The sequence below is a fragment of the Buteo buteo genome, chromosome 8, assembly GCF_964188355.1.
Source record: "Buteo buteo chromosome 8, bButBut1.hap1.1, whole genome shotgun sequence".
Lineage (NCBI taxonomy): Eukaryota > Metazoa > Chordata > Aves > Accipitriformes > Accipitridae > Buteo > Buteo buteo.
In genome coordinates this window covers 6,052,775-6,066,701 of record NC_134178.1, presented here as the reverse complement: position 1 = coordinate 6,066,701, position 13,927 = coordinate 6,052,775, and the positions used below count along the sequence as shown (strand labels likewise).

The following is a 13,927-nucleotide window of genomic DNA, read 5'->3' as shown; positions in this document are numbered from 1 at the left end:
GGCAAGAATTTTTTGCCACAGGAAAATAGGACAATGTGTATGTTGGTTTCCAAAGTCCACTCATGTCTTTTCTCTGGCAATATAAAGAAATATAAATCTTTATTGCTTAATTTGTCTATTGCAAAAACCTAAACCTATAAACCTAATTTATAGGGGGGGGGGGGGAAGGTTTTGTCTAAATAACCTAAGTCGGGGGGGGATACAGCTTGAAGAAAGAGGAAAACCACAGCACCTTGATGTCCTTCTCCAGCTGGCGCTCCAGCGCGGTGCATGGGGGGTTTCCTGAACCGGGGTCGTCAGGGGAGCGGAGAGACCCGCCGGGAGCCAAGCCGTGGCCTCTCTAAGCTCTGCACCCGCCACAGCTGGCGCAGCTGCCCGGACAGAGCTCCGGTGGGAACGCGCTCTGAAGAAGGGCAGCGAAGCTGGCGGAGGTTCTAGAGCACAAGTCTGTGAGGAGCGGCTGAGGGAACTGGGGTTGTTCAGCCTGGAGAAAAGGAGGCTGAGGGGAGACCTGATCACTCTCTACAGCTACCTGAAAGGAGGGTGTAGCCAGGTGGGTGCTGGTCTCTGCTCTCAAGTAACTTGTGATAGGATGAGAGGAAATGCCCTCAAGTTGCACCAGGGGAGGTTTAGATTCACCGAAAGGGTTGTCAAGCATTGGAACAGGCTGCCCAGGGAAATGGTGGAGTCACTATCCCTGGAGATATTTAAAAGACGTGTAGCTGTGATGCTTGGGCACATAGTTTAGCGGTGGACTTGGCAGTGTTAGGTTTGCGGTTGGACTCAATGACCTTAAAGGTCCTTTCCAACCTAAATGATTCTATGACCCTTGTCTGGTATAGTAGGGTTCTCCTTTCATCAATATGCACTTCCCAGTAAGCACCTAAGAGTATCTTCCTCCTTGTTTCCATAGTGTCTTTCAGTTTCTCAAAAGAGATGACTAAACCCTATATACGCATTCTGTTGTAGCCTTGGAGCATGCAACTCCTCCCTATATCTGGTTCTTAAACATTAGCTGACAAAAAATTGTCCTGTGTGAGGGTAGGTTTAAATTTATTGCTTACCTGAAATTCCAGCTACAATCCATCTGAAATGCTTGAGAGAATAGTAATCTATGGATATGTCAGCTAAGCTAGGAAAAAAACATCCTCCATTTAAACCTGTACTGCCTTTTACTAATCTCCTTTACATGAACTTTGTATATTTATTATGACTGAATGCATTATTTATTATTGGACTTCATAACACTTAATAATATATTCTGCACTTACTTTCCTGTATGTATAATTTTTTTCAGCCATAATCGCTGCAAATCCATTTCCTGAAAACATATTAAGAATATTTATAATGCGCAACCAATATTTCAGGAAGAACTTAGTGCTTTTTTCCTATCTAAATGCCTTGAATTGACTCAGGAAATAAAATATCTACCACTTAATTGTAGATGGAGAGTTTTAAATATCCCGTTCATTACTATCACTACTATATACTTAAATAAATTCTATAAAAACATTAAACTTGAAGGTAAACAAAGAAATAATGCTTCATATTTTAGAGATTAACAGAGAACATCTTTAAACTGTACTGTAAAGGAAAAAACTTGAAAGCATGAGCTACTTAGTCATAATTATTTGGAAACGTCGATGCATCGTACTGTTTTATAAGGTTTTTCTTATCCAAGATATCCACTGCATATATTGTTGAAGTTGCCTTTTTCTTAGTTTTTTAACTGGAAAAGAAAGGATGGATTTAGGACAATAGCTGGAGATGCTTTCAAAAACTGTTTGGTTCTTGTAAATTGAATAGACACACTTCTCTTTTTCAAGAACACCTTTGTAGTGATGTCTTCTTGCCTGGCTTTTGCCATCCAGGAAAAATTGGTGTCACATGCATGGCAGCTATCGTATTTTTCAGGTCTCCTTAAGAAGTGGCATGTTTAGTGCAGCCAGACTGTGAGATGTAGCAGCTCGATAGTGAAATCTGGTCAAGAGTGTTGTCTGGTATTTTACTCTGGTTTTTCATCTTCTATTTTAGAGAGGGTCTGTAGAGTGTTTATTCATCTACTATAGCAATTCTCATCTTGTAAGGATGCCTTGTTAAGGAAATGCAATAAACACCAATAAGATGGAAAGCAGGTAAAACACTAGCAAAAATTTTGCTAGTTTGCAAGTTGTATAAAATAATAGTTGAATTGTACGATCCTGGGTTTATTTTATAAATGTCAGCATTCCAACAGCATGATTCTTTCCCTCCTCAAAAAATCCTAATGTATAAAAATTCTTGCTTATACCATGAAGTCAGATGATCCTTTCGCTGTGAAATTAAATTTAATTCAGCTCATATGCTTATGCCCCTCTTCCGTACTAGAATTTACAATGCTGACTGAACCAGGCTTCTCCCATTTTACACTGTAACCAGGATGGTGTTATTTAAAAGGAATTTTCCAAATCTTGCAGTTTTTCTTCCTTTTTTCCTCCTCTATAAATAAGTGTTTTAAATGTGGAACACTTGAAGTCACTTGAATGCTTTTATTCTCTGGAAATTATGGGGGCGGGGGGGAAGTCATATAAGATTTTAATGACTTAAAGTTAGATTTCTTAATATAGGGTGAAATGATTTGGGGATTTGGTTGTACAAACTTCTACAAGATGGATACTGACTGTTGGAAATTTCTAAATTTCTGTTCTGCTTGAAGAAAAGCTTTTAATCTATAGTTTCTGAGCTGTTTGTCAGACTGTATGTGTGTGCATGTGTGCAGGCAAGTGTGTCAAGCAACAATTCTTTTCAGTATTTTTTTGTTAGATGATGTAAAGCTGACACTTTTTATTGATTCTCTTTTGCCTGAAGCGTATTCATATAGCTTTTCTAAAGAGACATCTTTGCTTAAGTCAGCCATCAGAAAACATAGTTTCCTAAAACAAGAAAAAAAATTGTAAATAAATTATGGTGTAGTTTAAAATAGATGTCATTCCATTTGACTTCTCAGAGTATTCGATGGGCACTGACCATCATGGCAAGTATGGGAGACCAGAGGAAGTTAAAAACATTTTCATTCTGCCTTAATACAGTTTTGCATTCAGAAATAATATATTAATAATACTGACCTTGATTCTCCTCTGTAATGTTGAGTTATATTCTTAAAATACTAATACGACCTCTTATTATGTATAATAAATGACCTAACCTCACAAACTCAGTTGGATCTTGGAAATAATAACAACAACAACAACAACAACAATAATAATAATAAAAAGCTGGTTTTACATCTTTTGCTTTGATCTCAAATAACCTTCATAAAATAACAGCAACAATAAAACCCTATTATTATTTAATAGGTTATTAATTGTTGTTTAATTTTATTAATAATTATTTAATCTTTACATACAGGTAAGACTCTATGTCACCTCAGTTTTGTGAATACGTTTGGAGGATAAATTGCAAGTGATTTATATAAAACATAATTTTTCTCTTTCAGAAGAGATCCACCCATAATGTTAATCCCAAAGGGCTCACATTCTGCTAATGCTCTTCCCTGCTGCCCTTGAAATTTTTCTCACGCGTCTCTTGGTAACCTTGGAAGTTTAGGCACAAAAGTTCAGATCTCCATGTATTTATACAGTCATGGTGAAAGTAGTCTTATCTGACTTTAGACAGCTGCAATGTTTCTGTCTTTGTTGGTCATCGGGATTTTCTTTAATGAAAGAAAAAAGTTGCATGGGAGAATTCATCTCTTCCTATTGTAATCATCTAAGATGAATCCATATATCACACCCTAGAAACACCAATTGGCCTTCAGTGAAGAGAATCTGGGTGAGAAGATCAACAGCTGAGTTGTAGATGTAGGCAGAATAGCCATCTAAAGTTAGGTGAGGTCAATCCTATCCCATTACTTCTTATGGACTACAAAGCTTCCCTACATTTTGTGGATCTTGACTGGAATGCTTTACACAAAGGATTGTGGCATGGTCACCAAAATATCTGTTTGTACAATATGTCCAAATGGGTTTAAGTGTTAATCTTACAGACTCAGTTTGGTAAAGTTTGGTGCTAGAATTCTTAGTTTCTGACACTGGGCTTCCCTGCTGTTAGTTCACGCAAAAATGTGATCTGAATTATTAACAGTTCTAGTTCTGGCATGCTTGTTTGCTCCCTCCCGTATGTAATCTGGAAGCTGAATTTAGTGACATTGCAAATTATGACTTGAGTTTTTCTTTTAAAATACATTTAATGCCACGTTAAAAGGATGCTGGTCTGATCATTTTGATCTGAAAAAGAATCGATGGCACACTTTTAAAAATAATTAATATAAATGAGAAGAATTTGTTTTCTCTAGTCTTTATTTTGGTATGGATAAGCACTTCAACATAAAAATAAATTTATGGAAACATTTATTTCACATTTTTATTACAGGCTAGAGGAAGAAAAGAATATTTTATCAGAATTTCAAGAGGACTTGAACAAGTTGATTTTATGGTTAGAGGAAGCAGACAGTGTTATTCGTATTCCCCTTGAACCAGGGAATGAAGACCAGTTAAGAGACTGCCTTAGCAAAGTAAAGGTATCGTGAGTTTTATTCTTAATGTTCTCTTACTTTATTAATTTGATATTGAAGAAAATTAAATGCTATTTTAAGAGAAGGCTTCTGCCATCAAACACAGCATTCATTTAACTTTTTTAGATAAATCAAAGTAGTGGAATTTCAAAACCCAGATACAAATATATACTGATCATACTAAAATCAGAAAAGTAATGGAAAATGTACTGAAAGGAAAATATCTATCCTGTCACCTAGGTAATTAATCGTCTTTTTCATCCTCAGTTTTTTAATTCAGAACTTGACCATTTTATCTGTAAAACATTTATCTGTAGGTGTCTTGTTAATCTTTTATAACTTCTCACATATGAAATGGTATTCAGAATTTCACAAGAGTACCTAGAATTGCATGCATAATTATAAATGTCAACTGGTTAAAGTATCACTACAACATTTTCTAGACTAAATATCTAGGTGACATTTTAAAAATGCTTTAAAAAAACCAACCAATAGAATATTACATGTTTGTTTTTAAAGGCTGTCATATTTTCATGAAGATTTTAGAGCTTTTGGACTATACTGCAAATAAATATATCCAATAGAAGTTGGTCTGTTTAGTTTCTGAAATGTGTCCAATAGAATGACTATGTTTAATAACTTGTACAATAATAAATAAAACTGTAGTTGGAAAATGCATATTATTTATAGAATACCTGCCTAAAGGTTCCTGTTCTCCCTTGAGGATAAGGGCTAGTTACCCTTTATGCCAATCCAAGTTGAACAAATTCAGCAAGCGATGGAATAGAGCATTAAATAGTCTAAAGGAAACTCATCAGAATTTCTTCTATCCTTCTTTCAACAAAATCTGAAAAAAAAATCTAAAAGATTCTTTAGTAAAAATCTATCTTCAAGTTTCTTTTTAAATAAACAAAATTAGGATAAATAGTACTGTGTAACATTTGAGGAAATGAAAACTTAACCATGTGCTGAGTTTGACCCTCTGACTTTTTACCATAAGATGCCAGTGAGTTGGACAGAGAATTTGTGAGGCTTTGCCTTCATTGTCGAGGATATCAGTACAAAAGCAAAGAAATATTTATAGGGGTGTTAGATGTGTCTTATAATTGGCAGAAATGATTACACATTCAATGTCTAAATTGAATGTTTAGAACCCTGAAGGCTTCTACTCTTCATTTATACACAAATATTTCCCAATTGTGGTATTCCCAAGGGATACATAATCCAGAATTAAAGGTGATAGCGTCTTTTATTTGTATCTCATTTTTACTGTCTACCTTGTTCTTTTTGAGCTACACAAGAGAATGCATCCTAATGCAGCAAATAATAGTGCATTGACTTGCAGTGTGGCTCATTTCATACCTACCTGTTTATGTTAATAAAAAAAGAAAAAGAGAGCTTAAAGAACTTTGTCTTTTAGTTACATTATCCTTACTTGATGTTAAAATCCATCTCCAAAGTGCTTGCTCTTTACCATATTGAAAGATTATTAAAATTCATGTACATGAGCTATTGAGTGTGCAGAAGTGGAATTTATCATGTAACAGTGGTTAATATCCTGAGAAACCCTGTATTTTGACTTTTAGGACTCTCTTTAGGCTTGATCCACTAATACAGTCTCTTTTGGGGGGAGTTTTAGCCTTCTACATTCAGAAAGCAATGGTTATTTTGTCTTGAATTGAGTTTATTCCTTAGCTGATACACAGATCGATAAGGGCGAAGATAAGAGAGCTGAAAATTCTACCACAGTTCATCTTAACTGCTGTATTTGTCTGTTCCAGTTAAGAGTTGAAGAGCTGCCGCCACACAAGGGAATACTGAAACGATTAAATGAAACCGGAGGAGTAGCACTTGGAAGTGCATCACTGAACCCAGACAAAAAACATAAGCTTGAGAGTACACTGAAAGAAGCTAACCATCACTTGTTAAAGGTTAGACATATTAGTGATATAACTGTGGTATAAAATTTTAATCTGCAGCAAATATTTGCATTATATATTTTCTGGTATGTATTATTTTTCTCTGTATGAGGAGGTATTTGTATGCATAATGAACCTGAGGAAGAAAAACGTGTAGAATACACTGCCATGAGAAACAATGACAGCAAACCATGACCATTAGTGCCTGAAGTGATGATGTTGCATCCAAATACACTCCCTAAATTACAGGTCTGCTGCTTAAGGGTGGAATGCAGAGCATCATTTTTGTAGCCTAGTTGTTTTGAGAGTACAGCAAATATTCCATCTTTTGTGACTCGTGTATGAGAGGCAGTAGTAAATGGGTGATTGCCTTTATGGAAACACTTCCCAATTCTCCTCTCTCCTCCAACCCCAAAGTAGAAGCTGCAACCACTGTTTCACATTCCACCATGCTTCTTCCAACCTTGAGCTTTGAGTTCTGGTTTCTGTGTAGCAAAGTAACACTCATTTTGCTTTCTGGGATCTCCATACTCATGGAGAAAACTAAGGGAGGATTTTGTATTTTATTGTTGAAGTAGCATTTTTTTTGTGTTGGAAACTGGTAACAATGAATAGCAAATCTGGTAAAGAGAGGTAGATAATTTGAATGCTGTCATGCAGCTTCTGCTTCTTATGTCACAGAAATGGTAGAAAGCATTGTCCAGAGGACCACCACCCAACATATGGATTAGCCTGGTCAGAAAAGGTCAATGTAGAATCAGCTGAAGGATTTCCATTGAGACTGATGGCAAAATCAGGATCTGGGAAGTTAACTTGTGGTGTCTATTTGTTAAAGTTACCTGGATGCCAGGCAAAAAAAGAAAGACGGATTTGTTGTGTTTAGCTCTGGGGAAAAAAAGGTGATAAAATCTTCTTCTGAGTACCTTACTGAAAAGATAGGCTTTCTGGTCAAGAATACTACATCCTGATTTGTTTTGGTTTTTTTACCAGTTCTGTGAACACAGTTGAATTTCAAGCACAGACCTGGGAAATAAACAGGAACTTTTTTGATGTGGGACTCTTATTAGTTTCTTCCTAACATAAACAGTCTGGCAAGGTTCAGAATATTAGCTAATGGCTCAGGCAAAAGTGGATAATAAATATTGATCACATGCACGAACTCCAGGTTGGACACATAAATCATTATTTGGGTGTTTGAACAGAAGTATCTCTTTCTCTACAAATGGGTTTCTGAAATCAATGTATATAGAAGAATTTTGAACACTTCAAGATCAAAATAGTGTTATTTACTAGCTGAAGTAAGCATATACGTAGCTGAATTTAGGCACCACAATCTGAATATCTGAGCTGTAGTATTAAAAAGGCAATGTTAGTTTTCAGGAAAAAAAATACTTTACTTTCAGTAAAATTACACAAATACATTTTAATGAAATCTGTAATTTGTCTCTGAATGTAAGCTTTTACAGATTAATCATATACCTGAAAACTTTGCATTTTCACTTTCTACTTGCTGATGCAGAAATGTTCCAGGTTACTTGTCACAGTCAGAGCAACTATGAATGCTGTTGAAAGTAGTTAGGTCTAGGATGAAATATGGGGGACAAAGCTACTGTTTAGTGAATCATTCTCTTTACAGTTTATGTCTGCTAGATCTAAGTAATGTTTCTGGCAAGATATTAGGCTTGGAATTTACCACTTGAAAACTTCTGTTTACTCCTAAAAGAGACTAAAACCAGAAGACTGAACTTCCATTTGAGATCACTACTTAACTGAAATCAAAATAATGTGGTTATCTACCCATGGAGATGTATAAAACTGAGAAGTTCTCATTGGCCCTTGGCTACAGAATCTGAAAAATGCAGTATATTTTTCAAAAGGAACAGAAACTCAGTTTGAAAATTACAAGACTCAAATCCGTACATGTTCTCTGAAGGTGTTCTCTTTCTATGAAGGTTTTCAATTTCCCATATCACAGATGTTTTAAAAAAAAAAAAGAAAAAAAAAGTGAGAAGCTCATTTGGGGATTTCTGTGGTTGGATTTTTCCAATGAAACTGAAGGGAAGAATATTTATTTTTTTCATTTACATTTTTTCTGTTACTCACAATTCATGTAGGAAGCCTCATTTGTTTTTTCACTTTCTCCTCTGAAATTCTAGGGTCTGTAATAAAATTAGAAATCATGGAAAGAAAGTCCGCAGGCCTGACAGAGGGTCATACGTTGTCTTCCTTCAGTTATAGATCTGTAAGCACTGAAAAAAACCCCACAGATTTTTACTGTGAGCCAAAGCTTACAGCTCTGGCATTTCTGTATCAGGCCAACTTCTGTAGGTCACCTGAGGATGGTTCTGTAGTCAGTTGTTTTGATGAGGATGTATTTTTTGTGTTCCTCAAAGCACAGTGGACAAACATCATCACACAGAGATTTCTCTGGGGCTTTTCTGTCTCTCCATCCCCTTCTGAGAGTATATTTTATACTTTAATGCTTTGTTTCTAGCTGTTTGTTTTGTTTTCTGGCATCTCTGCGAGAAATGAACATGTAACAACCTACTATTTCTGATTATTCCGTATTGCAGGATGATACTATTTTCAAAATACAAAACATACATGGCAGTTACATAAATAATCTAAGGTAGGCCCTTATCTGGCGTACGCTAGAGTAATTCTGTTTACTTCAGAGAAGCTGTGGCAATTTACACCAGCTGAGAATGTAGCCAAGTGTCTCCTAAGGTTATGACAAATTTTTGTTATGCCTTGATCTGGCAAGCAGGGGAATGGGGGACAACACCTGCCAGTCTTAACCTTCAAGGTGACATATTTGAAATAAGTCATGTTCAAACCTTCTGTACAGTCACAGAAACTGTTGCCCTACAGCAATGGAAATAAGCGGAGAAAAGAAATTGAGTATGAAAGGAATTGCAGTCACATAAAAGAAGCTTTTTTGCTTTTGCTTCAGTATTGTCTTTGCTTTTAGGTGTTTATATCACGTGCTGATGACCTTGAGAATAGATACATGAAGAATTTTTCTTCCTTTGGATAGTAATAATTTTAAAATGACGTTTCTCTAGACAACTTTATTGAATAGTGATTCTAACAGGCTGCTACCTCAGACATAGTTTAAGCAGAGAATGAAGATTAAAGCCCACATTTGAAAGCATGACTTTTAAATTCTAGCCTGGTTTTACTTATTGTACCCTTTCCAAAGTCAGTATTTCTTGTACAAATGAAAATAACACTATCTTTGTGAAATCTTAAGAGTATGAAAAATGAAGTGTTTTATAACCATTTTTATGCTTTCACATCAAGAATTTCTCTTTTATTTTTCAAAGCTCAAAGTATCTTCTGCTGTGATAGCCAAGTAAGCTAACCACCTAGTGTTTCAAAGCATACAAAAGGGGTACTAGGCACTGGAGTTTGTGATGAATTCAGTTCTTGTCATATACCACCTGCCAGGGCATATAACAGATCTGTAATGGGTTTCTTACCTTTTACTGTGCAGTAAATGGATTGATAGATTAGGTCTGAGACCAGTGAACCATGGAATCAGAGGTTTGCTGGAAGGAGTTTATTACTCTTTAATATTATTCTTGGCCTGGTGTCAGCCAAGAGGGATGAGCTAGATTATCTCAAAGTAAGCTGGATGCCAAAATCAGCATTCTCCTCATTTATCCACCTTAGTCTTCACAACGGCTACTGTATGTATTATGAAGGTTATTATAAGTGCCTGATGGAGACATTTTGTTTTGTTGCCTTCTAATTTGTCTGCTAGTATTAGAACTAATTACTAGACACTGAAGAGACTATTTCACTGTTTACTGCCACATCAAATCAATTTGTTGTGCTATATGGACAAAAAAAAAAAATTAGAGTGGAGTGACATGGCTATAATTTGTGAACATTTTCTGTACCACCAGGAAAAGTATAGGTCGTCTTAGCTTGGCTGATCAAGTGTAGAGAAAAACAGATGGGCCCAGAAAGTCCAGAAAGACAAAGTCAGAACAAGGTTACAGTTCATGTATTGTCACTTGCCTTGAGTAGTAATTATTCATAGATTACCTGTGATGACATCAAATTTCCAGCATGTCAGTGCAACTTAGTTTGAGTTCACAGTTGAAAGCACTACAATTGCTACTATTGTTATTTGTGGGATGGAGGGGAAAAGATCTTGGAAAATGAATGTTACAGTTTGATTTCTGTGCTTTCAATTTGAAATTAGAATAGTATACTCAGCATTTTGGGGATCAAAAGGTAGATCTTCTCCTGAATTTGCTTTCAGTGACCTGATTCCCTTAGAGTGTTATGCTGTGCTAAATTACCTATGACAGTTTGTCACAGATTGCTAATTAGGTGTAGTCCATGTTCATGTTATCGTCAGCCATACTGACAAACAGCCTCACATATAGCAAAATGAAGTTTGATGTATATGTTTGAAGTATATGTGGATTGGATGAGCATGAGAATGTCAGAAGCTCTAAGAAACAAGTATATATAGGTTTCATTCCTTTTTATTTGAGTGTTGCGAGCAGCTACTGCTAATTGAGATTTAAAAAGGCAAATTTACTAGCAGTGTAAAGATAAATTGCTGTTTCCGAGCCATGCTAAGCATACAGCAGTGAAGATGTGATAACACAGCACAGAAGTAAAACAATGCTGATGACCCTCCTTTTAAAAATTTATTTTGACCCAAGTTGTATTAAAATCTATATGTTTTTAGCTTTCCAGTGCTGTTGAGTAATGTTTGAAACTAATTATTTTTCTGAAGATTTTGTTAGTTTAAAGCTTAATTTGAAGGTCAACTGTTTGGTATTGACCATTATTTTTGGTCTAACTAGATAATGAAGTGGTTATGTATATTATAAACCAGGATATACTGAAATATTCCTACTGCTAATAGGATAATATATGATATAGGTATCATTTATCCATATTTCTATACTTTCTAGTGGGTCTTTTTTGACATTAGTTGTTAACTGTGTAATGAGGAAGGTCGTTTAAACGATAACCTTACTAAATAGAAATTTAATAGAAACTAAATTTCACAGAACTGTGAAATTTCCATCAGTAACTCATGAATGGGGTTACACTCAGTCTTCCCATTTGGTATGTGTGTCTTATTTTCTGTTCCTTATGGTTGGGCATCCTGGGACATCTACCTGACTGCATAGACAACAGAAGACTCTCAGGTACACTCGAGGAGATGCTTCCTGTTCCAGTCTACTCGGGAACAGAAACTTCTCAACAATTGCTCACCTTGGTGCCCAGAGTCTTCTCTCACATGTTCTCAGTCCTTTCTCCTGCTGCAGTTTCTGTTGCACAGCAACTTTTTTCCCTTCTTAAATCTGTTCTCCCAGAGACACTACCACCGTCCCTTATGGGTCCGTCTCGGAGCCGGCTGGCATTGGCTTTATGGGACATGGGGGAAGCTTCTAGCAGCTTCTCATGGGAGCCACCCCTGTAGCCCCCCCGCTACCAAAACCTGGCTACACAAACCCAATACAATAGCAAATCTGGTTTGTTATTTATTTGGTCAACTAACATCTGGATTCTGTTATGTTTCAACTAGGTTGGTTAGCTACTCTTTTCCAGGAATAAAGTTGGTGGAGGGAAGTAATATGATATACAGTTTAATTTAGCCACTTCCTATAAGTTGTATCATATGATTCATAATTTTGTTTCCATTTTAAAATTTTCATCTTTGTTCTTAAAGACAAGGTGAGAATTCTAAACAACCTTACATAGAAACAGTCTTGTAGCCTAAACCTGATATATGTTATACAGATATATAATATATCTTTTAAATACAACTAGAAATCTTCAATTGGATTACATTTTGTGTCATTTAGGAAAAGTGCCGTGTACTGTTGTTTTAAAAATAAATACAGAGAAGGATGACAAAACCTTGCATTCAATTAGTAAGAAATATAAGTACATTCACTCATAGCACCCTTCTTGCAGGTTGTGAAAAGATAAACTGACTGTGCATTTCAAATAAGAATTCTGTAAATAATTAGAATTGGCTTGCTTTGTTTGGGTTTATATATATTTTTTTTTTCCCCCCTAAGACCATAATAATTGGTCTTATGGTCTCAGTGAATATTGATAATACCATGCTTTTTTTTTTTTCTTTTCCTTTTTTCTTAAAGTTGTCTTACAGATTGTGAAAATAAGGTAAACAAGAAAGTATGGACTAAAGCATTTGTAGCCTAATATGAATGTCTGAGTTATTTTCACCTTCCAAGCAAGTAAAATAACCCCTTGGTTTTTCCTGGTTTTTTTAGGCTACCCATACTGAAGGTTTTCTGGCTGTATTGATTTCAAGCTATTGAGATACTTAGATATTTTGAAAACAATGGATTGCATGTGTTAGAAGACAGAGCACAATGGGAATTAGACCCTACAGCCTACTAGGCAATCAGAGGCAATTTTTAGTTATTTTAGTAGCTTCAGACATTAGTTTTTGTTCCACGTTACATGTTATACTGTAAGTCATCCTAATGATTTTCATCAGAAAGAACTGTAGACTATTGTAAAACATAAGGAGACATCTTTTTTTTTTTTTTTTTTTTTTTTGTTGGTTGATGTAATTTTAAAGATGGATTACAATAGCACCATGAATGTCTACAATCAAGGCTTAAGTATAGGTTTTCACAGTAGATGGAAGAAAATGGATCAGTTTAACTTACACTGAAAGTTTTGTTATTTCCTGTGTATAAAATAAGAGATAGTAACAGATCAAGGTTAGACTAACAGATCACTTCTGCTCTGGTTTAAGATTAAGATTTGGGTGCAATAGCTTTTAAATCTGGAAAATTAGTGCTTGGAGACTTTAAAATCTTGTGCCAGAGACTTTAAAATCTTGTGCCATGTTTGAAGAGAACCTGAATATCTGCAAAGACCTGTGCTGGTTTTGATTTTGACCCCCAACCAAAATATAAATGAAATTCAAATGAGATGAATATTGCTATGTTATGATAGTCACCAATTTTTTTTTTAACTGTTGCTTTACAAGAACTGCATTTTACAACCTTAAAAAAAATAACCAGAGATGTGATATAATTGCTGCTTTTTTTAGTTTAAAGTCAGTTTTTTAAAAAATGCCTGTTCTTTGGGATTTAGAAAATCAAAATTAAAATCAGATTAATGCAGTTCTTAGGAGCAGAAGGAATTGAAAAACATGTAATTTATGCTGTATGTGGAACATCACCAAGGGAAAACTATAGCTGATCAGTTGGCTTTAATCTTAAAAACCCCTTAATTTTATGTAGCATATCTATTTTTTCATGATGGTGGACAAAAATGCTTCAACTCTTTTAGCTCCCTTTTGTCATTTAAGGTATTTAGTGAAAGAAACACAGTTGCTGCATCTACTAAAACTTTGAAAAAAGGTAATTTACAAAATATTTTTTCTGAAATAGAAGCGAAGAGTATCAGATTGAAATAAACCCTAAATAGACCCCAA

The 13,927-nt window shown here is 35.4% G+C and overlaps 1 protein-coding gene across 12 annotated transcripts in view; it reads left to right on the top strand.

Moving 5' to 3' along the window:
- Positions 1-13,927, top strand: part of DMD (dystrophin) — a 1,298,312-nt gene that overhangs the window by 867,811 nt on the left and 416,574 nt on the right. For all 12 annotated transcript variants that reach the window (XM_075033523.1, XM_075033524.1, XM_075033521.1 and 9 more), the window contains 2 exons: positions 4,411-4,558; positions 6,334-6,483. In XM_075033523.1, the coding sequence (XP_074889624.1) occupies positions 4,411-4,558; positions 6,334-6,483 (298 nt within the window). The remainder of the gene's footprint in view (positions 1-4,410; positions 4,559-6,333; positions 6,484-13,927) is intronic.